The following is a 25315-nucleotide window of genomic DNA, read 5'->3' on the forward strand; positions in this document are numbered from 1 at the left end:
AATTCAGACTCTTCAGTCTGGCACATTCAAATGCCACAAACAACTGGTTCTTCTCCCTCAATTCTGCCCTTCATTAGTTGCTAGTCATCACCGCACTTCCAGACCTGGCTTCCCCACCACCATCTGCTAAGTCCAATTATTAGACAGTCTTGTGATAAAACAGACCTAAGACACCAAATCATCCCGCCTCCACTTGGACCATTTCTGTTTTTCCTTGTCAAGCATATAAGCACGTTTTTTAAAATTACTTTTTGCTTCGTCTATTTCCATATATTGTCATCATTAGACATTTATGTATTTGTCTGTGTCCCCACTAGTTTAGAAGTTCCATGTGGTAAGGGTTCTCCTACTGAAATTTTATTTGAAGAAACCATCAGTGACTGGGCCTTTGCAACGTCAGTTACTCTAACCCACTGAATGATCTGCCTCAAGAGTTGGAAGGGATTGAAGATGTAAAGCCCCCGCTGTTTCAAATAAGGGGTAGAATCTGTATACCATTCTCAAAATAATTCAAGGACTACAACTGTCTTCCTCTTTCTATATCTTATCACCTATCTGTATCCGTATCTTATAAACTTTCAAACCTTTCACTGTAAAGTCTCATGAAAAAATAGTGGAAGGATAATTAATAAATGTTGACAGCAGTTACCTCTTGGAAGATTACAAAAATGGGAGTTAGGAGAGGTAGGCTTGGGGCTGGTGATGGGAAATGATAGAGAAAATGACAACATGGACTGATTTTAAATTTGGGGGGCACATATTCTTTATAATCTTCAGTCCTTCCTAAATATTGCATAATGAACTGGCATTTCTCACATAAAAAAAATCCATACTAAAAAAGATACACAGGGGCACCTGAGTGGCTCAATCAGTTGGGCATCTGACTTCGGCCCAGGTCATGATCCACGCTTTGTGGGTTGGAGCCCCGTGTCAGGCTCCGTGCCGACAGCTCAGAGCCTGGAGCCTGCTTGGGATTCTGTGTCTCCCTCTCTCTGCCTCCCACCCCCTACTGTCTCTTCAAAATTAGCATTAAAAAAATTAAAAAAAAAGATACACAAGCTAATTTGACATAGGAAGCATGACAACCCAACTTGATATGGATAAAACTTTAAATAGAGTGCAAGATTTAGGATTCCAGTAAGTAAAAACTTTTTCAAAAGTGAAATCCTCCACCTCTACCAAATCCTTCAGATTTTCAAAGAATCTAATGATACAGAATCTTGAATTGACAAACCAAGATAAATGTTGCCATAATTACCCTCCCCAAAGAAATATGCAAATTCCTACCTGTTGCCATCCTGTCCAACGGTCTGAAATACTATCCATAAGGTGACTCCCCTATTTCTTCCCCTAATTCTACGTTCATATATACAACTGCCTGCTCAATGTCTCTGTTGGGGTAACTAATAGAAATCTCAAAACTCAACATATCCAAGGGAGAATTCAATTTACACCCTCCATTTTGCTCCTCCACTGGTTTTCTGAAATCTCAACTAATGGCATCACCGCCTTTGCTCAAAATCAATCATTTTTTGGGGCGCCTGGGTGGCTCAGTCGGTTGAGCGTCCGACTTCGGCTCAGGTCACGATCTCACAGTTCGTGGGTTCGAGCCCCACATCAGGCTCTGTGCTGACAGCTCAGAGCCTGGAGCCTGTTTCAGATTCTGTGTCTCCCTCTCTCTCTGCCCCTCCCCTGTTCGTGCTCTGTCTCTGTTTCAAGAATAAATAAACATTAGAAAAATTAAAAAAAAAAAAAAACAAACTTAAAAAAAATAAAAAATCAGTCATTTTTTATTTCTTTCTTCCTCCCATATGATCCATTACCAGATTATCAGCTTTACTACCAAAAGAGACAACCTCAATCTGACTTCTCCCTATACCACCCCAGTCCAGGCTTTCACCATCTCTCACCTAGATGACTTCAATGGTCTCCTTTATTTTACCCCACTATAGGCTGTTCTCAATCTACTGGAGAAATAGAAAGCAGACCACGTCACTCTGTTGCTTAAAACCCTCCAATGGCTTACCATCACATTCAGAAAATATAAATTCCTTTCAATGCGCTCACAGTCTGAAGCAGTCCAGCCCTTGCCAATCTTTATCACCTGCCATTCCCCACCACACTCACTGGACTCTGGTCTTCTAGCCATTCTCTTTCTCATCATATAAGCTCATTCCTGCTTCCAGATTTTTAGTTTGATTGTTTCTTTCATCAAAATGCTCTCTTCTTTGATCTCGGTTATTTTCTTTTTGTCATCCAAGGTCACTATTTCCCAGTGATCCTACAGATTTGTCTTGTACCCCAATGTATAACAATCACCTAAAATGGTGACTGGCACATGAGTCTTCAATAAATAATTGTTGAATGACTGGCTGAAAAGAATCTAAATATTCAATCAAGCCTCCTGGGCATAAAAACAGTTGTTCCAACTGATCCATACTTTGCAACAGCAACTCCTCATTCCACCCCCAACTTCAAAACAACAACAAAACACAACAACCAGGCACTTTCCACAAAAATGCCAACCCCAAATCTCCTCAGAACATACCACATTTTAGCAAAAATAGGAAACAAAACCTGAGGCTCATAGATATACACTGTTTATGCATACACACACCATGCAGTATTGTCCCCTTAGGAGACTTTTTTTCACCTTTAAGCCAGCCCTTGGTGTGCATTCTTATTTAATTTCATCTAGGTAAAGTGCATGTGTTGGGCCACAGAAACAGTGGAGAAACTGGTGTGAGCTTCCCTGTGTTAACACACTCCCGGAGATGGACACAGGCTCTGCCTCTTTCCTAGGGGAGTGCTGACTCACTCACAGCCTCGGGGCCTCTACCAAAAAGCAACTTTATAGCTTTCTTTGCTACAAAAATAAAAGATCTAAGACCAGTCTCAATAATAAGTTACCAAACTAGTGTTTAGTGCCAGGGAGCAAAGGAAGCTTGGGATAAAAATGAATAGCAACCAGATCAAAACATCAAGTAAAAAGGTTCATAAACTCTGAATTTTGTCAAAGTGAGGCACAGAATTCAAGTTTCAATTTTTATGGCTCAAGCCATTATAAATCTTATATAAACATTCCAATGGACCATAAGAACACAGAACAGTTTGTGGAGTAGGATTATTTGGGCTCAATTTTTGTTGAAGAAATATAAATTTAATAATGACTCTTAATAACTGTATTTAAGCCAAGCTGTTTCTTTTTCAAAAATTTTTTACTGTGTTTAGCCAGAAAATAACTGATGCATGCTTTTTCTTGTTGTAAGGGGACTGTATTACAAATAAGACTGTATCAGCAAGACTAAACTTTAGGTGTGGATAATCAAATTTGAATGGTACAAGGATAGTATGTGTATATATATATACACATATATAGTATGTGTGTATATATATACACAAGAATAAGGCCTCTAAATGATGTTAAATCAGATGGCAATATTATTGTTTAAAGTAATATTAACATCATAAATGTATATACGTATGTGTATACATCCACGTGTGTATGTGTGTATATGTATATGCATACACAGAGAGAATGAATGAATGAATGAATGAGAATGGATAGGAATCAGACCAACCTTTCCTTGGGTTAATTACTTTACTATGAAGATGTGTCCAAACTTCTAAAGAATTTCCTGGTTTGTATTAAAATGCACTTCAAAAAGACCATGAAAACAAAAATTTAGTTGACAGGCTACAGTGGGATTCAGAAAAAGACACAGTGAATATAGACTAAGGTGCAATTTCATGCTGGTGATTTTTCTTTTTTAAAATGTAAGCCACTAATTTTTTAAGAAAAAAACTTTAAACCAAAGGTTGCATATTAATATTACACACAAACTGGAACATGTGACTTTTAGCACAGTGTATACATGCTCACATAAAACTCAAATATTTACACATTTAAAACAATTTCCATTTAACATATGAAAGTTCTGAAATACATAAAAGCATTAATATTTTCTATAAAACTACAATTAGAACATCAATTTGCTACAAGCATATAAAACATCAAGTGTTTTCTTGGAGTTTCAAGTTTCCTCTTTAAAACAAGATCTTGCTTGCATATATAATCTTTCTCCAATAATCAGTAAGGACTTTTTTCTTTTCCAAGAGATTATTTTCCAGATACATTATAAGCTCAAGAAAACGGACCCAACAGTTATGCAATATAATTATGTCGTAACAACTTAATTGCACATAATGCTTTAAAGTAGGTTTGGATGACGTTCTCGAACACTTTGGTATATGTTCTTCAGGGACTTCTATTAGAAATAACAGGAATTATAAGTCCCCTCAATCCCCATTTTGCTTTAAAAATGGACAAGTCTTTGGTTAAAGTTCTACATTTTGGGCATTTATGACTAATAAAAATGGTCCCCAAACCAATAAATGGCACTGATATATTCTTAGTTCACAAGACTTCATTTGTTTCTGATAAAGTGGGAGACTAAAGATCTTCATTTATTATAACCGTCATTGATAGCTTCAATCTTTCATTTATAAGCAGAGAAATCAATAGGTTAGTCAATATTTCTCTGTTCATTTTGTGTTATAATCTAAACTGTACAGTAATGTGCAGTAACTATAGATACTGCTCCACAGTGTATGTGATTATGATTGGAAAGATGAATAGCATTAAATTTAGAATCTGCTTACTCAGAATAAGTCAATATTAGACTGTACAGTAATTCTGCATTAACTATAGTAGGTTATCAGGTAATGCTTGTTTAAAAACCCCAATACCATTGCATTTATAAGAGAAATTGTTGCAAATGTATAAAACAGCAGATATACAAGGAGAACACCAAACGTACTTTATTAGCACAAAAAAGCAGCCATAACAAGGCACAGCAAGCAGAAACGTACATTAGCAGTCAAAGGGTTAGTGTTGCATACAAATATAGCTTTTCTTTTTTTGTAGCCTTGGCAATAGCCATCAGGATGTAAAAGAACTTTCTGTAGCAGCAGGTAAGGAAACCAAGGAGCACTCACCAGTGGTACAGAGCACATGAACAAAAAGACACAAGAATGGATTCGACTAGTGCAAAATGTCTAGGACAGAACTGTAAATTCAGTTCGTTACTAAGAAGCAAACACTAGAACTTGGTATTACTTCCAAAATAGCTCACTCAAGTAGTATTGCATACTATTCTAAGTGACAAAAAGGTGCTTAAGTAAAGTTATTTACAGATACAATGGTTGTACAGTACCTTTTAAATCTGCAATGTAGGTTTCAGATTTTCCATTAGAAATTAACTGCACTGAAATTCTATAAATTGTACTTAAGCAATTCAGCTACGAGAGTTTACAACAAAGATATAAATACTGCCATCCAAACTGTTCATTACAGTTTAACAATAATGTCAACATCAGCAACCACTGTAGCTATTGTTATCTGACTTGGTTGGGCATCTTCTAGTCTCATTTCCTTCATGGTTCACAAACTCATCATGGGCACAGAAAGATCCAACTTTAACTAATGAATGATTAGAATGCGTGTATTAACTTAAAAAAAAATCACACACAGGACTACACTGCAGCTATTCCCAATGTGTTTTAAGTTAAAGCACTCATTAAAAAAAATACCTAAGGCCTTTAAATAAAATTCTACTACCAACTTTGTAAGCCTGAAATTTTAAGAACTATTTAGAAAACCTGGTTTATTTAACAGTACCTTTTGCAGAAGAGACAGGGGACTGACTATAAACTACATCAACACTTAAGTGAACTGCACTATGCCCTTGTGGCCAGAAAATTGCATTTTTTTTTTCTCAAAGGAAGGCAGTCTTTATTTTTTGGACTTCCAAAGCTTGATTTATAGTAACTACAAACATCACTACTTTTGGAAGGTTATAGAAAAATTCTTAGAAAAAATAACAATTTCAAACATTAGTCACACTGTTGAAATACTCATCCAATATTAATAATTTGTTCTTCAGTAAGAAATAAAATTCTTCATAGCAAATGCCCCAGAGTTGCCTCACTCAATTACTACAGACATTAAAAACCAAACCGTTAGCTCAATCGACAAAGTGTTTTTGTAGCCTCACTGAACACCTGTAGCTGTCTTCTGTTGTCTCAACAGGCACCATGTTTACCTGACTAACAGCAGACTGCATCTGACAGATACTAACACTAAGCCTACATACTGTACTGAAAAAACCTAACACTGATACGTGTGCTTGCTATAGGTGTACTGTCTGATGCACATAAAAGCAGATCTAGTTAATGCCCTTTGGGGGCAGGAGAGTTTACTTTGCCTTGACCGGTTCTCGTTCTAACCAGCGAACTCTAACTTTTTGCTTATAATGATACTCTTTCAAAAAATCCTGCAACATTGACGGTAAAGGGAGCCCATCAATTCCATCATATGTAGTGCATCTACAGATTACTGCACGGCAGATATACTGCAGGCTAAAAGGGAAAGTCCTGTTTAGTGAGATAGTAAGCAATGGTTCAAAAAACATGCAAGAACTGGGATCTTTATAATGTTCTAAGAGTCCTGTTACAGTGGAGGAGTGAAATACACATGGGTCATGGGCATCAAAACTAAAGTTGTGGTTCCACTGTTCAATCCGGGCGTGCAGGGACCTGTTGTAGCGCCGGAAGCTCACGGAGAAGAGGTAGTCCTCTTGCGCAGAGTCCCTGAGCAAGAATGTGCCTTCAGGTTTTCCTTCAAGGAGGGCTTCTGCTTCGTAACGGTCCATCACTCCCCAGTAACAGGGATTCCCTGTAATCTGAAGCAAATCAGGCACGAGGCAGTGTATGTAATCAATCTGTGTATGGACTTTCCAAGCTCCCTGTCTGCTAACGTGGGCATGGCTATCTCCAGACACCTGACGTTGCTTCTGCCTCCGAGACTGTAGACACAGGGTAGTAGTGTCCTCTTCTGAGTCACAATTAACTTGTGGAATTGCAGTATTGTCCCCACTTACTTCGGTCATTCCAGGAGCTAACTTTGGTCCCAGTTTATATAACGGATTAACCTGTGCGGTGGCTTCAAATGTATGTATTTGTGCATTAGGAGGAGGGTCAACCCCCTCTTCAATACTAAGCCGTCTTCTCTCTCGAAGTCTATCTTCTTCATCTTCTGTAGAAACCAAGGATGGATCAAATGTATCAAAAAATGTTGAGTGTGGGCTCACAGGGGCTGTATGCTGTTTAATCAAATGCCATTTTTGGGCTAAATCTGAGCCGGCAGGAAAAGGGCATTTCTCAAGCATTAATTCAGAAAGGTGTATTTTTCTTTTATTAGAGAAGAGGGGTTTTGACTGCTTGCTGTAAGTTCGCATGGGAAAACACAAGCCCACCGTATCCTGCAACCTCTGTCTCAGAGAGCGACTTCCCACAGTTCTGCTGGACATGCCATCCATATCGTGCACCGAGCTTACGCCATACCGCCTCTCTCTCCTTTGAAGTCCGCTTCGAGTTCTACCAAACTTTTTATCAGTATCCAATGAACTCTGTGTCTTTGTAGAACAGGAATGTTTTTTCTTCCCACCCCATGGGGCATGCCGAGAGTAGGAATCTCTTCTTGCCAGTCTTGTTCCTGGGGTGACACATGAATCATTATCCTTTTCAATGCTTATTTCAACAATCTGAGGAATTTCAGTGGCACAGTTAGGGTTTCTCCTTGAAGAATTCTTTGAAGGGCTTAATCCCAGTTGTAAGGCAACATTTTCTCTTAAGGGACTGCTTTGTTGCTGAGGAGCTGAGTCTCCTATACTGATGTTTCTCTCTTTAACAGACAGATATCTGTTGGAGTTCATGTCCACATTTTCACTACGGCTCCCTCCCTCATGACTGAAGAGATTTTGACACCTGTATTTGAAGTTATTCCACATCTTCCCCACTTTATCCATTGATTATAAGATCTAAAGACAAAATAGGAAGAGAACACGAAGTTAGGTGGTATGTGCGAACAAAACAGTCAGTTCCCATACACATCCCCCCCCCCCCCTTATCGTTGGAAATTTCAGTGATGCGGGTCAGGAATCTGCCCTCCCTTGCCCTGCTAAAATGGTGAGGCAAACAATGCTGGTAGTGGTAAGGTCTCTGGCCCTTTCATGGCACTCACAGCACCACTAGTCAAGCTAGTCCTCACTCGCCATTTCCTTTCAGACAGAATACTCAGATCTCATGGGAAAGGAAACAAACCCTCTCAATTAAACTCTGGTTTCTTTTTCCCACGCATCAACCTAATGTCATTATGACACCGACTTTGGTCTCCTTACTACAACTAATTCAGGCACTGGCTCAAGTACTACAAAGGGAAGATATGTTCTGTATTGTTGAAACATATCTGTATTCAACTACTCTGAAGTTGAAATCAGGACATTTGTGTAACACATTAAAATTAGTTCAAAAATCTTTAAGTACTAATCTTCCTGACTTCACTTACCAACTGCTATACTCCACTCATCTGGCAACCTACAGCTTACAGATGAACCACTTGTAAAAACTCAGTATCCTCCCTTCCTATTCTGCAATGTATTGAATTTTATCCACAATCTTTTTTTAAAAAAAAATTTTTTTTTCAACGTTTATTTATTTTTGGGATAGAGAGAGACAGAGCATGAACGGGGGAGGGGCAGAGAGAGAGGGAGACACAGAATCGGAAACAGGCTCCAGGCTCCGAGCCATCAGCCCAGAGCCTGACGTGGGGCTCGAACTCACGGAGTGCGAGATCGTGACCTGGCTGAAGTCAGACGCTCAACCGACTGCACCACCCAGGCGCCCCAATTTTATCCACAATCTTGAAGAAGCAGTTTGAGTAGAAAAGAAAGTAGGAGGAAAGAAAGAGAATATTTGGATTTAAAAGGAAAGGTGTCTTTCAGCTTCCCAGTTCTTAATCCTGGAAAAGCCTGGAGATAACAGAGTAATAGAAAAAGCTGTGATAACCGCAGTAATTAACAAAACAAATAAAAAATATGCAATTTGGCTTATTTTTGTTCCTTTAAAAAAATCAAAAGCAGATTATCACACTTTACAAATTATTTTATGACTCTAACACTGACAGTCACACTGTCTCCTTCAATAACCTAAAAGTCAACATTAGAAGAAATGGAAAAATGTAAATTTAAAATCAAGTGGTTTTGTCACCAAAGGATAGCAGAAACTTTTTTTTTAAAGTTCTTTCTTTCTATTTTCTATTTTTCTATTTTCTATTTCTATTTCTTTCTATTTTCTATTTAAAAGTTCTATTCTTTCTATTTTAATGAGTATGGTACTTTTTTTCCCCAGAATTTTGTTTTGTTCATGTTTATTATCTCATTATGTTTTACTCTTCATAGTTTACAATCCTGCTGGAATGTTTTTCTTACAGTGGTGACAGGCATTAGAGCTGACCTTTCTACAACTGTGCCTAATGCTCTTTGTGATAAATAGCTGGATTTTCAAGACGTTGACTAGGGCTAAGACAACAATAAAAAATAAACTTTATATAGCTTCATTCTAGTTTCTTACAGAAAGGGCTCTTGGACTAATAATGATGCCAACATAGAGAATTTATGCCTATGAAATCATAAAATACACTTTCAGATTATTCTTTATTATAAGCATACTGCTAGGTATATAGCCGTTAATATACAGAGGGGCAATAGGTGAAAAGTCCATGATCACAGCAATTCCTGGTCTCCTCTTATGTGACCTGTTTTTATTTTGTGAGAAGTTGTGGTTTCTTCTTTTTATCCTTAGCCTGGGCCTTTTTTACATTCATCGTGTCCTTTCCATGTCCTTCCCACTGCCCCCGTCCCTCCCTCCTAAAAGTCCTTTTGTTAGACAGCAGACCTCTTAGATTCATCTTCTGATTATATATATTTTCTTTTCAACATTGCATTTCTTTTTCTTTTCTACTGTCTGGAAGATTTCTTTAGTGTATCACTTTGCAACACTTCTACTGCAGTTAGAATGTTTCCTATCACAGCTTTAATTTCCAAGACCGTTTTTCTTATTCTCTGAATGTTCTTTTTAATAACATTCTATTCTAGCTTCTTGGATGAATATTTCATCTCTCAGAGGATACAAATTTTTCAAATGTTTTCTTCTTTTTTTTAACACTTTAAATGTTTTTATCTGTTTCTTTCTTTTTTCTCCTTAAATCTTTAGGTCTCTGTTTTTTATTTTGGAGGCTTTCCACAGTGTCTGATGAGTCCCAGCCGTCCATCCATCACAGATGATGCGGCCACTAACACGCTGATCAGAAGCTCTTCTACGTGATGGTGCAGGAGGTTGGGTTGGGTATTTGTAAAATGACTGGCTTTCCCTACAAGGTGAGGAGGCAATGAGTTGGTTTTTTATTATGAAATCCACAAATGCCAGGATCTGTAAGTCTTGTCTCCTGGCTGCTTACCCTGGAGAGAAATACTCCAATTTCCTCTCTGGGACATGTCCACCTGATTGCCATGTTCTGAGAACAGGGCAAGGAGAATAGTAGGGTTTTAACCACAATATTCAGACTTTTGCTTAGTCCTTATTTTTAAAAAGGTGTCCTTATTTTCAAAAGATACTCCACTTCAGTCCTGACTGGACCTCTTAGATTAAATTCTCCAAACTCTAACCTCTAGTTTTACCCTGGTAAAAAAGAGCAGTAGTCTCCTGACTGCTAAGGATAAAGGAGGGCATGTGTGAATCTGAAACATACAGACTTTCCAACACTCCTATGTTCAGCTTCATATTTCACCCTTACCTTCTGAGCTAACTGGTTCCTCTAATTTCTGAGCCAACACTATAGATTGCTTTGCTTATTTTTAATATCTTTGTTTGCAGCCATTTATATCTGTTTTCTCCATTCTGTTAATTTCTAGCTACCTGCTTCTACTGAAAACCAGTTGATCAATCAGGCTTATTATTACTTCAGTCTCTCATTTGCTTTCTTATGGGTTTATGCCTTATGCCTTCTTTTTAAATTATTATTTGAAAGAGAGAGCACACACACCAGCATGCAGGGGTGAGGCAGAGAGAGGGAGAGAGAGAGAATCTTCTCTCAACATGGGGCTCGATCCCACGACCCTGGGATCATGATCTGAGTCTAAACCAAGAGTCAGACGCTCAACTAACTGAGCTACCCAGGTGCCCCCCTTATACCTTTTTTATTCCTTTAATTTTAGTGAGGTTCCAGGAGTGAGTAAAGTTAACATGCCAATGTTCAACCTGACATATTTAACTGGAAAGCCCTCTTTTCACTGTTACAGAGAGTGAATAGTACACCACACAGAAAACCCCCTACCCAGATTAGTGATTCTTTCCAAATGGAGAAAACAGCAAAATTTTTTTTTTCCCCTGGGGTGAAGGATCCACACAATAAACACTGGCTGCATAATATAATCACCCGGAAAGCTCTTTACACTACATGATACACAGGCCACCTCCCGAGAGATTGTGATTCAATTGGTCTGGAGATGGGCCTGGACACTGCTGTTTTTTAGAAGCTCCTGGGTGATCCTAGAGTCGAGCCTGAAAACCACTGACCTACTCCAGCCATGGGCTCCAATGGTAGCTCTGAAAGACGTAAGTAGGAGGACACTGCTCTGTAGCGGCTGGAGGGATGGGAGCAGAACTAAGTACACCACCCACCACAATCTCATCACTGGTTCTCTTCGTTTCATTTTTGCCATGTACACAAGAGGCCTATGGAATCTTAGGAAAGTAGTGCCTCTTAAACTACCCAGAATGAAGAGGCAGTTTCTTTTTAATTTCACAAATAGATTCTTTTGTAAGACATTCTAAGAATACATTAGAAAAGTGAAATGTGAAAAAAGACATATGAAATACAAGTGCCAATCTTATTAGATTGAATAGACATAAAATAACTATCAAATAGCTGTAGAATATTTTAAATGCTTCTTTTTAATTCCTATACTTAACTTGTCCCAGACTGTTAACAAACAACACTGGCACCAGTTCACAGCCCTCACAGTAGCTCGTCATCTAGAGCTGTGCTGTCCAACACATGGGTTATTGAGCCCCTGAAATGTGGCTGGTGCCATATATTAAAATGATAAATAGTTTGGATATAACTAGCCAAATATATTATTAAAACTAATTTCATCTGCTTTTTACTTTTTTATGAATGAGGTTTTTTCTTTTTAAGGATAAGTGCCAGCAGCTTATTTAAAATTTTATTTTAATGTTTATTTTTGAGACAGAGAGAGAGAGAAAAAGAGAGAGAAATCATGACTGAAGTAAAGTCAGAGAGGGAGACAGAATCTGAAGCAGACTCCAGGCTCTGAGCTGTCAGAGCTCTGTGCTGACAGCTCAGAGCCTGACACGGGGCTTGAACTTACAAATCGTGAGATCATGGCCTGAGCTAAGTTGAATGCTTAACCAACTAAGCCACCTAGGAGCCCCGAAGTTTGTTTTGTTTTTTATGTTTATTTATTAAAAAAAAATTTTTTTTAACGTTTATTTATTTTTGGGACAGAGAGACAGAGCATGAACAGGGGAGGGGCAGAGAGAGGGGGAGACACAGAATCGGAAGCAAGCTCCAGGCTCTGAGCCATCAGCCCAGAGCCTGACGTGGGGCTTGAACTCACGGACCGTGAGATCGTGACCTGAGCTGAAGTCGGGTGCTTAACCGACTGAGCCACCCAGGCGCCCCTATGTTTATTTATTTTTGAGAGAGAGAGAGAGAGAGAGAGAGAGAGAGACAGACAGACAGAGTATGAACGGGGGAGGGGCAGAGAGAGAGGGAGACACAAAATCTGAAGCAGACTCCAGACTCTGAGCTGTTAGCACAGAGCCTGACGTGGGGCTCAACACGAACTACGAGATCATGACCTGAGCCGAAGTCAGACACTTAACTGACTGAGCCACCCAGGTGCCCCTGAATGATGTTTTCGAATGTTTATTTATTTATTTTGAGAAAGAGAGAGAGTACATGTGTGTACATGCGTGGGGCTGGGGCAGAGAGAGAAAGAGCATGAGCAGGGAAGAGGCAGAGAGAGCGAGAGAGAGAACCCCAAGCAGGCTCTGCACTGTCAGCTTGGAGTCCGATGCAGGGCTTGAACTTACAAACTGTGAGATCATGACCTGAGCCAAAATCAAGATTCAGACATTTAACCAACTGAGCCACCCAGGTGCCCCTGCCTTTTACTTTTTAAATGTGCCTACTAAAAATATTAAAAATTACACATATAATCCAAATTATATTTCTGCTGGAAAGTACTGATCTGGATCAGGAGTCAGCAAATGATAGCCCAAAGACCAAATCTGGCCTGTGGCCTGTTTCTGTATGGACCCTAGCTGAGAACGGTTTTTACAGTTTTAGAGGGATAAAAAAACAAAAACAAAAAATCCACAAAGAATATTTGACAGAGACCACATGTAGCCTGCAAAGCTTGAAATATTTTCTATTTGGCCTCTTACAGAGAAAGTTTACTGACCTCGGTCTAGAGTATGTCACTGTGGACATCAGAAGAGCAGTATTCAAGAAGTCCAAAAGTCTCTCTTCTCCATGTTTATAAGATAAATTCTGTAGCTATTTATTTCAGCTATACCTGAAAAATGTCCATTTTAGAAAGCAACCAAACTTAAAACCACTTATCTCCTTATACAGTTCTTTATACGCTGTAAAAACAAGTGGGACATGTAGAAAACGTGGACTTGCCAGGTTACAGAAGGCTGTTTCTAACACTGAACCTCGGTTTCATTTTCACAGAGCATGAAATTTAGTGAATTCTCCATTCCTAATCTGGAGACTGTTGCTAGACTGCATCGTGACAAAATATTCTAATTTAAAGAAAGACTATTATGCTTCCACATCCCTTGGGGATAGAAAGTAGATTTTTCTTGACATGGGGAATGTTATGTGGGCGGCTGTAATACTGCAAAGAAAAAAATACTGATAGTGATTCACAGATGAGTCCATGTAAGAAGAATCAGGAAAGCATTTCAACTATCTTAATATTTACAATGTCAGTTTTGAGGTTCTTCTGTTTGTTTTGTTGTTAAATTTTTGGAAATGTATTTAGCTGAAACTCTTTGAGGCCTAACTTACAAGTCCATTACTTTAGGGCTTTATATAAAGTTACACAGGACTAAAAAAGTGTTGAATTTCCTATGTACTGATTCTAGATTACAAGTTCATCATCCATTATAAGCTTTCATTCACATTTTTACACCTGCATAGCTGTCCTTAAAATGATCCAAAGCAAATTCCTAAAAAGTCATTCCTTCCCCCAAGGACACTCACAATTTAAAACTGGTTTTATAACTATTGTAAGTTAAAGAGCTTTTGTTGAAAAATGATATCTAACAGGATAAGCTATAAATCAAAATTATGCAAAATCAGAGGTCAAATTCCATTACTACAAAAATTTACATATATAAAAAAAATTAAGGACTATAGTCAATGGCCCTCTTAATGTCAAGCAGTATATCTTACAAAATTTCCACAAAACAAAATAATTGAAACAGTTCCTGGGGTTCATTTCAATGGGACTTAATTCATACTTATTAGAAATAAATTAAATTCAACAAGTTTTAAGACTACACGGCACACAATAGTGGGTAAAGAAGGGGAATATAACCCAACCCACATCCCTCCGCTATCTATCTCCCTCCTCTTAGTCTATTTAGACTACTTTAGTCATGGTAATACCTGTCCAGTGAAAAAAGTCCTTCAGTCACAGTAACAAAAATCAAGACAACAGGGACTGATTAAAGTATTTTTGTGCCCAATTCAGGTACAAGAGGAGGTTCAGGAGAAATGAGTTTTGATAGATATTTTGGTGGCACTTCAACAATTTTTAGAAAGAGATGATACAGTGTTTAATATTAAGAGTAAAACGGAAATCCAGGGATGTATGGCTGTCATAGCTGTAGTCCCGTAAAGAATCTGGGAACCATTTGGGCTTTTAAAAATGTTATTTTTTAATTGTTATTTATACACTCTCTTGTGACATGGTCTGTGTTATCTAACTGGATGCCTGTTTATCTTTTATACTGGTATTTAATATCATGTTTTGTGGGTAATAAATGGTCATATAATTCAACCTTATATACTTTACACTTTTACAACACACATAATATATTAATACAGTAGACCATGTACACGTGCACTCGAAAACTGTGAGGCCCAGGGGCGCCTGGGTGGTTCAGTCAGTTAAACGTTATGACTCTTGATTTCGGCTCAGGTCATGATCTCACGGTTCGTGAGTTCGAGCCCCACATCAGGCTTCGTGCTGACAGTGCAGAGCCTGCTTGGGATCTTTTCTCATCCCCTCTCTCTGCCCCTCCCCTGCTCACTCTCTTTCAAAATAAATAAATTAAAAAAAAATGTTTTTTAAATGTGAGGCCCAATGATCTAGTACACCCAGATACTTCTGTTCCCACCAGTTGAGTTATACTTTTACAGAGTTAGTTATGTTAGCTTCCAACACTGTCCATGTTATTTATACTTATTATTGTAACAGTGTGATTTAATTGTTAATTGACCTACTGAAATGTGGAGGAATGGGGAAGACTGAGTTGAAGGACTCTGAAATAATAAAAGGGAGATACCACTGTTGAAATAGGTATAAGAAAATAGTAAAAGAAAAACAATCAGAAAAAATATTGCAAAGATCTACAAGGAATTCTAAAGTCAGAATGCATGATCAGAATCTGAATTCTTGTTCTACCTAAAAAACCCAAACTGGAAATCTTAGATGATACATACAGGATATGGTTCCTACAAGATAAGCAATATGGAATTGCAACTAGTGGACCTACTCTCAAAGAAAAGATCTTGGCCCTTAATAAAAAATCTGGCAAATGAACATGCAGTCTTATTCTTGAAATTAGAGTAAAATATTTAAGGTATGTATCCCTTCTTATGACTTCTTCCTTTATTACACTTTGTAGGCCACTGGTCCTAAGTGAATCAGATAAGAGGTCTTCCTCAATAACCATTTAATTAAAATTTATAGTAGTGCCAAGAGGGTGTAGTAAGAAAGCCCTAAGAGTAGAGACATGACCTAGTTTATGGTGATGGTGAGCAAAGACAACTTCTCTCTGAGGAGGTGATAGTTCAAAATTTTGTCCTGACAGATGAGTCAGGACTGTTCTATAGGCAGAGGGAACAGCATTTGCAAAAGTCCCAAAGCAGGAGTGAGCATGGCCTGTGTAATGGCTAAATGAGCAGAGACTGGCAAGTGAAAGGACGAGTGTATAGGTGAGGCTGGTGAACTTTGGAATCAATGAAATGAGAATAAGACAGAATGCTAATACCGCACTGAAGACTACTGCAGCAGACAAGTAGGAGCTCAACTAGGATGGTGATGGTAAACATGAATATGAAATGTTGAGAAGTCAAATCTATAGGAGTAATGACTGATTGGAAATGAGGAATGAAAAAGAGGCAGATATCAAAAATAACTGCCAAGTTTCTGGCTCGGGGAATTGGGAGTATAGAGATGCCATGACAGAAACAGGAAACACAGCAGACAGAACAGTTTGGTAACTGAGGGTTGGAGAGAGTAATAACTTTAAGTTAGGAAATGCTGTAGTTGAGACAGTTATTGAGATATCTAAGTGAAGCTTCATTGGTCCATAAATGTACGTTCATATAATGCATTACTATACGTATAGAAGGCATGATAAACTACGGTTGTTTGCATCTATATGTGAATCTCAAAAACATAATGCTTAGAGAAAGAAAGGATATAGATGATACCTACATGATGAATCAATTTACCTTTTAAACAGGCAAACCCTGGGGCGCCTGGGTGGTGCAGTCGGTTAAGTGTCCGACTTCAACCAGGTCACGATCTCGCGGTCCGTGAGTCCGAGCCCCGCGTCAGGCTCTGGGCTGATGGCTCAGAGCCTGGAGCCTGTTTCCGATTCTGTGTCTCCCTCTCTCTGCCCCTCCCCCGTTCATGCTCTGTCTCTCTCTGTCCCAAAAATAAATAAACGTTGATAAACAGGCAAACCCCAAAATCTATTGTTGAGGCATACCTAGATATATAATAAAAATGTAAAAACCAGGGAAATGGCTCCCTATTGAGGGGAAGGATACAGAATTAGAAAGAGGCACTTAGGGAGCTAACATGGTTGGGGGGTGCTGGCTGGCTTAGGCAGTAAAGCATGCAAATCTTGATTTCAGGATTGTGAGCTCAAAACTCCACACTGGGCATGAAGACTACTTTACATAATAAACAAACATGGGGCGCCTGGGTGGCTCAGTTGGTTAAGCATCCGACTTCAGCTCAGGTCACGATCTCGCAATTTGTGAGTTCCAGTCCCACGTTGGACTCTGTGCTGACAGCTCAGAGCCTGAAGCCTGCTTCAGATCCTGTGTCTCCCTCTCTCTATGCCCCTCCCCTGCTTGTGCTCTGTCTCTCTCTCGCAAAAATAAACATTACAAAATTTAAAAAGAAAACAAACAAATAAATAAAACACTGGTAATTTCTATTTCTTAGACTGGGTGATGAGTACATGGTTTTATTTATTAACTGTTCTTCAGATTGCACTTACATTTTATTCACTCTTTCCTGTGCATGATACATTGTATAACAGGAAAAATTTTAAATTATACAGGCCACATTTTGGCCACAATGGGAATTAATAACCAGATATTAAACAAACAAAAAAACCACTAGGAAAATATAACTCTTAAGTAAAAGAGGAATCCAAAACTGAAAATTATAGACCATTAAGAAAACAACATATTCATATATTAGAGATTTTTTTCTGCATGGAAATTTGGGGATATTTATCAAAATGCTCTTACTTTTAATTTGGAAATTATAGATTTTAAACTAGATGGTTACCCTAAAGCAGGCAGAGTTAAAAAACAAAAACAGAAACAAAAAAACACAAAAACCAACAACCAGAACAAAACTCTAAACAGATTTCTCCAATGTAGTACAGGTGTCGACAAAACTTTTTCTGTAAAGGGCCATATAATAAGTATTTTAGGTTTTCCAGCCCATACATTCTCTGTGGCAACTACTGAACTCTGCCATTATAGCCCGAACATAGCCACAGAAAATAAGTAAATGAGTAAGTACGCCTGCATGTCAATAAAACTTTATTTGTGGTCAATGAAATTCAAATTTCATGTCATTTCCACTTGCGACAAAATTCTTTTTCTTCTGATTTCTTTTTCAACCATTTAAGAATGTAAAATTTATCATTACCCTCAAGGGTTGTACAAAAACAAGTGGCAAACCAGATCTGTCCTAAGGGACATAATTGGCCACCTCTGATATAACACATTATAACACCTTTGATATTATATTTACTAAAACTAATGGACATTCTATGGAACAATTCAGGGAAACAATACCTTAAGAGGTTAATCTTAAATTTGTAATGATAAAGGTATATGGATGGTTCCTAGAGCATAACAGCAAAAAAATTGGGAACTATTTCTTATAAAAATGAAACATATACATATTAAGGAAGAATTAAAGCACTATATAAACATACCAAAATAAGTCTAACCTCACCTGAAATTCCACCACTCAGAGATAACCACTGGTTATGTTAGTATATGTTCTCTTTTATACAAGAAGCTATACATAAGATTCTTTAATAATTAAAAAAATCTCCTTCATGTTGGTGGCTATAGCCCTTCTCATTTCTTGAAGAATGTATTTTTATTTAATTAGCTATGTCAGAGATGGGATCAGATTAGTAAAAGAGAAAAATGTCTAGCAGCTATGTTTTTTAAACCAACAAATAAATCCAAGAGTCTTTGAAGTAAGCAATAAAACATCAAACAAACAAACGTCTAGCAAGCCGAACAAAAGAACAGTGGTGACAGGATGGCTGAGGATGATTTCCACTACTGAATGCTAACCATGTGCCAGGCACTGATATAAAAATTTTGCTTCTCCCAACAACCCCGCGAGAAAAAATGATCTCAACTTTATAGATGCAGAAATGAATACAACAGAGAGATTAGTAATATCCCGGATGTAAGTTTCTTCCATTATTATCAGTCTGTTCAGGTTTTCTAGCTCTTCTTGAATACAGCTTAGAACAGTACACTAACAACTCTAAATCCAGGTAGTGTCATGACAAAGCTCTTTAAAACCTATAGGAATATATCATTTCTATATTTCTTCAACTATTACAGAACAAGGGTGGAACTGATATTAAAAGTTGACAAAGCCACGGGGGCGCCTGGGTGGCTCAGTCGGTTAAGCCTCCGACTTCGGCTTGGGTCATGATTTCACAGTTCGTGAGTTCGAGCCCCACGTTGGGCTCTGTGCTGACAGCTCAGAGCCTGGAGCCTGCTTCAGATTCTGTGTCTCCCTCTCTCTTTGCCCCTCCTCGCTCCCTCCCTTCCTCCCTCTCTCTCTCTCTCTCTCTCAAAAATAAACATTAAAAATATTTTTTAAAAAAAGTTGACAAAGCTAACACATACATACTGAAAAGAAAACTACCGCTTGTTCCATTTTAATTGAAATGAGTGAAACAATAATCTGACCAAAAGAATGCCGAGTAAAAGGTGTATTCACAGGCTTACTGTGAATGTTTTACATGTTCTAAAGCATCCATGTTTCTCCCCAGGCTTCATGGTACAAATGTGGTGGTGGGGTAAAATGGAAGTAACAAGAAAACTGATGTTTTATATAAGAAAACTATATATTTTTTATAGTTCACATATGTTTCTTTTGTCATTGTTTCATTATTTGTATAACTTCTTCATTTACAAAAGAAATATGTATACCTATCTACTATGAAAGTCCTAACCCTTTGTATAGGCTTGTGTGCCACTCAGAAATGTTCTGACATTATTAAAACTAATGGATCTATGTAAATAGGTTCTACTTTTCTAGAATACTAGCAATAGTCAGTTAAGAATATGTTTGAAACCACATGCCTAATTTTAAGGGATGAAATTTAAGAAGTTCTTACATTTCTTCCTGCATATTAAGAGAAATACAGTAGCCCATTTAAAAAAAGAAGAAAAAGGGGACATCAAATTAAGAGTCAAGTCACAGTGTTAGACTGCATTAATACTTTCTCCAAAAAGATAACTGAAGGGCTATTTCTTTCTTTTTTTTTTTTTTTTAATTTTTTCAATGTTTATTTTTAAGAGTGAGAGACAGACAGAGACAGAGACAGAGAGACAGAGCACAAGCAGGGGAGGGGCAGAGAGAGAGGGAGACACAGAAACTGAAGCAGGCTCCAGGCTCTGAGCTGTCAGCACAGAGCCCAACGCGGGGCTCAAACTCATGAACTGTGACATCATGACCTGAGCTGAAGTCGGACGCTTAACCAACTGAGCCACCCGGGCGCCTTGAAGGGCTATTTCTAATAAAAAAACAAGTAAATAAAATTTGTATCTCCGTTTCTCAAATTTTACTCACACAATTCTAACTTCCAGTGTGTAGGAGGGTGCTGCAGGCCATCAAAATCCCATTCTTAAACCCAAATCACTTGCAGAGATGCTGCCTGCCCTTTGCTTCCAGCAGCATAATGTAAAGGGCACAGGCATGAGACAGTCTATGAAGAAGTGGAGCAGGATACAAGGTTCAAGTCCAGCTTTACCACTTTAGAATGCTGTGAACTTGGATGTATTCATACTTGGATGAATTTCTGAACTTAAATGTCCCTCTTGGTAAAATGAGGATAACAACACCTACCTCTTGGGTTGGATATGAGAATCAGAAACCACATCTATTAAAGCCTTTCACATGTGAGACACTCAAAAGACAGGAGGCTTCAAAAATGCTACCAGTACTATCTAGCATAAAGTTTTAACTTTTAAATAATTCTCCCATTCAGTTCTGGGTCATGGCAAAATGTCAGTATCTGTCAATGTACAGTATCTGTCAGACTGTAAATTCTATTAACCATTTCAACTTCTATATTATTTCCTGGGAAACACTACAGGGATTTCAATGTTCCAAAGCAGTTGAAGCTATAGTTCATCTACAGCCTAAACTGAACATAGTTAATCTGCACCGTACTGGGCAAGGCCCAGAAACATAGTCCTCATTCATTTATTTTTTGCTCTAATATTCCTTGTGAATCTATAAAAACAGTGCCACAATATTACCATATAGATACTGCATACTAGAGGAGCATAAAATCCTAATAAGTTACACTTCATTTTCCATGGATAAAGTATCTTATGTAATAAGCTAACAAATATACCATTCACTGAAACGTTTCTTATCTGGCCAGCATTACTGGCAGACCGTGGTGGAACACAACGAACATATGCTTTAGCTTCAGAGAGCCCGAAAATCAAATTCAAGCACTCTGCTAGCTGTGTGAAATCTAACTCTCAGCCTTTCCATCTAAAAATAGGAACAATTAGCCCTCTCTTACAAGGGTTTTTAAGAGGATAACATGATACAAGGTAAGTACAGCTGAGTAGATCGCAGGGGTTCAAAAATGGTAGCTTTTGTTTTACAACCAATCCAAAGCAGGAGAAGGTACATGTTGGTGACAGTAGCATAAAGCAAAGCTGTTTTATGTCTAGGGAGAGGTAACTGGTGAGTTAGTCTTTCCTTCATCTCTTGCCTCAAGGGAGGCCGCTTCAGTTAGGCAAATCAGGCACCTGCCCTAAGCGCTGTAACAGTGTGTGATTAGTACTGTAGACACTGCCTCTACATGCATACAGACACGTGACATCAACACCCCTGTCCCCCCATCTCCCTTAACACCAAAAGGCAGCTACAAACAAACAAACAAACAAACACCAACAAAGCAAAACAACTCTCTGCTGAAGAATTTGGCAGAGCAAGTTACCAGGCTGGCTAGTCTTAATCCAGAAAAGAATCTCTGATTTGGGAAAGTGCTTAACAATGAGCTCCTTGTGATGGTGCTAATAATTCACAAAGAATATTCAGTTACTAATGGTAAATGAGTAACTGTAATCTGGACCATTTCCTTCTCCAGGAAGGGTAACCATTTTATAACCCCAGGAGTTTAGTATCACAAGAAATACAAAGACTCTAAGGACTAAAATAAGATGATTTTTTTTTATAACAATACTTTCCTTTTACCCTTTTACTTTTTGTCTAAAACTACTGAGAATACATGTATCCTCCTCGTATAAACTAAAGGGCACTACTCTCTTCTATGCCAAATTTTAGGCCTGAAGAAAACTAAGGGTCTTCAAATAATTTGATAGCTTGTAATGAATCTAAGAAAGAAAACAAACATAATTAGGACAACTTTCCTTTTTTGATCTAGATTCTCTACCAGCTTAAGAAAGAAGAAAATTTAAACATCTTGAAATCAGTCTATTCTTTAGAATATTTGGGAGGGATCTTGGAAGAAGTAAAGGCAAATAAGGATACCATTTAAACACTTACGAAAACTAATATCAGGAAGAACACTTTGACCAAAATTACAGACTAGGAACTCCAAGTAATACACCCCAGTTTTGTGTTATCTATTACCACACAACATATATTAAAAAAAAAAAAGAGGACAATTAAAAAATCTTTAACTTGTTAAAAGAACAGAAATAAAACCTTATCTATCAAAAGCTGAGAAACAAGTAAGCTGAAAAGATGATTAAAAATATACTCATTTTAACATTTACTGATACTGCATGTGGAAGACATTATACTGAAAGTTCACATTCTCAGATGAGAATACTGGCTCGATGCATATTTACTCTAAGCTGACCCGCATTTTAAACAAACTTTATTCTCTGTTTACCAAGTATATAGCAGTTAGAAACTCCAAGTTAGAAACGGGGCCCGGGGTTAGTGTGCCCACACACGGACCAATCAAGAGAAGACCAAAACCCTTAGAAAGCACAATAGTCTAGGGTCACAAACTACAGGGATGAATACTGTAAGACATAAGGGGAACAAACAGAGATATAAAATAAAGATTTATGGGGTAAAAGGCCATTATGAAAAACTTTAAGCCAATAAGTTTAAAAAGAAGAAATGGCTAGATTCTTTGAAAAAATATAAATTTCCTAAGCTGACTCAAGAAGAAATTAAAAAATCAATAGCCCATAACCCTTAAAGACTTTGAGTCAGTAATTAAAAATCTTTGCACAGGAAAGCACCAACCCAGACAAGCATTCCAGGCAGAAGTCACTCTAACAACTGTGATTTCTAATCACTGGTGGCCAGAGCAAGAGCTTAGGGTGAAAAGAAAAGCGACAGCCAGCACAATATGGCTAGAAGAAGAAATAAATGCATAGTAATTGGAAAGGAAGAAACAAAACTGTCCATTCTCAGATGGCATGATTGTCCATATAGAAAACCTAAGGAATCTTAAGGAAGGAAGGAAGCAAGGAAGCAAAGAAGGAAGGAAGGAAGGATGGTCCTTCCAGCAGGGTCACAGGATACAAGATAAACACACAAATCAAATCATATTATCTATATGCTAAGTACAAATATATCTATATACTAACAACAAACAGTGGAAACAGAAATTAAATGACTTGCAACAAAGAAAATGACCTTAAAGGGCAAGAAAACAGACTGATATTTCTGTTAAATAATTCCTTTAACCAAAGTCCTAACTTCTATATGCTCCAGAGGATGAGATTAAAATGGAAGGGGGAAAATATGCTAGAGTTACCACTGCCTTTGTGCTTCCCTAGGGAGCAATGAACCGTAAGAATGTGGTCTACAGTCCAGCCCATAGCCGTGACAGGTCTGTCTGTTCTATCTCACTGCCCCTCTTCCAGGTTCAGGCTTCAGCATCATTTGCACGTCTGAGTTGTAACAGCTACCTAGCCTATCCTCCTCCACTCCCTGCCCTCTGAACATCTTCCATAGTATTGATTCCAGGATTTTAAGCAGTTAAGAACAAAGTCTCAGTACTCTATATCTAGTTACTTCCTCCATACTTTAAGGACTATGCACCAAAGGAGCAACAAACAATAGTTCTCAGTATCATAATTTAGGAATACAAAGGTAACTAACATACCTGAAATTATAACACTTGGAGAAAAAACGTGACCAAATGGTTGTTTTTATGTGTATAAGGAATCTCTCTCTAAAAAGGAGAATTCCTTCGAAACTCTTAGGAAAAAAATTAATATTGCAAATAGTTAAAAATGTAAATAAACAACCAGAAGAGATCTGTGAGGAGTCTTTCATGGGAGATGTTGAAGAGGATAAGCAATCCTCTGTCTCTAGCCAACCCAGGTAGTCTTTCTTCCACAAGCAACTGAATTAACTAACCTCAAAGGGCTACTGATTTTTTTTTTTAATGTTAGAATTAAAAAAAAAAAAAGCATAGCATTCCACAAATAGAGTCACATTATTTAAGATCTAGCAGCAGCACAGCAGTTACAGTTCTGATTCCTGATCACACTATTGTCCGATTAAAGTGTAATCCTAACATCCAACGTACAGAGCTGTCTAAATAGTCTCATTACCCACAGCTAGTCATGTTTCAGTCAAGTGCTGATTTAATGCTCAATTTAAACACTACAAGTCAGTGCTAGCTGAAAAAATACCTAATAAAAGCCATACTGTTCTGTCAATACAAACTCCCCCCATCCCCTGTCTCCCCCCAAAAAAAACCTTCCTACAGAGTTAAGGGAATATTTACTTCCCATAAATATAGCTTAAAATGGGGGTTCTTTTTACAAATAGAGAAAAATAAATTTAAATAGTTTCAAAGATGAATCAAGCAGCTTAAAGTACAGTTAATTCTCATATTCTCCACCCTGTCAAATAATAATACTCTAATTTTCCCCTATGTCAAATTTTCCAGTTAAATACTTGGATTTAATGTGGATGAACCACTCCACAATTTCTATTTCTAAGTAGAAATCACAAATATGTATGTCAAAATCTGATTTTTAGAAATCTTGATTATTATGTTCAAACACCTAGTTTAAGGAATGTCAAACCATCCACAAAGATTTTCTATGCTCTGTACCTGATCAAATTACTTCAATATGTGGTTTGCATTATTTTGACTTCCTACAGATATACTTTACTGGAATTACAACTTAATATTACACCCTCAACTTTTATTAAGAATTTATAAAATGGGGCATCTGGCTGGCTCAGTCAGAAAGCATGTGACCTTGACTTCGGGTTATGAGTTGGAGTCCCACGCTGGGTGTAGAGATTACTAAAAACAGAGAAATAAACTTAAAAAAAAAAAAGAATTTATAAAATAAATGGCCTGTATTATTCCATAATCTAAAAACTGGTATCTGTCATATAAAGACCCACACAAAAAAACTCCTCTTTGACTTTACTGCCAAGACTGCTCTCTCTCAAAAAAAAAAAAAAAATCAATATGCTTCCTTTAAGCAGACAATGAAAAACAAAACTTATACTGTTCCTCCTCTTTTCTGCTATTATCAACAGGAAACCCACACGAAAGACCTTAGTTTATAAGTTTGTGATTGACTTGGAGATCCTCCTTC

At 37.8% G+C, this 25315-nt stretch overlaps 1 protein-coding gene across 6 annotated transcripts in view; it reads right to left on the reverse strand.

Moving 5' to 3' along the window:
- Positions 1 to 3031: 3031 nt before the first annotated feature.
- SOCS5 (suppressor of cytokine signaling 5) overlaps positions 3032 to 25315 on the reverse strand; it is a 129109-nt gene continuing 106825 nt past the window's right edge. For 5 of the 6 annotated variants that reach the window (XM_040453825.1, XM_040453824.1, XM_040453822.1 and 2 more), the window contains exon 2: positions 3032 to 7880. In XM_040453825.1, the coding sequence (XP_040309759.1) occupies positions 6258 to 7868 (1611 nt within the window). In that variant the 5' untranslated portion in view covers positions 7869 to 7880 and the 3' untranslated portion in view covers positions 3032 to 6257. Of the gene's footprint in view, positions 7881 to 13388; positions 13408 to 25315 lie in introns of those variants that run through there. The other variant, XM_040453828.1, reaches the window with a different exon arrangement.

The sequence above is a fragment of the Herpailurus yagouaroundi genome, unplaced genomic scaffold, assembly GCF_014898765.1.
Source record: "Herpailurus yagouaroundi ecotype Mexico unplaced genomic scaffold, PumYag 210, whole genome shotgun sequence".
Lineage (NCBI taxonomy): Eukaryota > Metazoa > Chordata > Mammalia > Carnivora > Felidae > Herpailurus > Herpailurus yagouaroundi.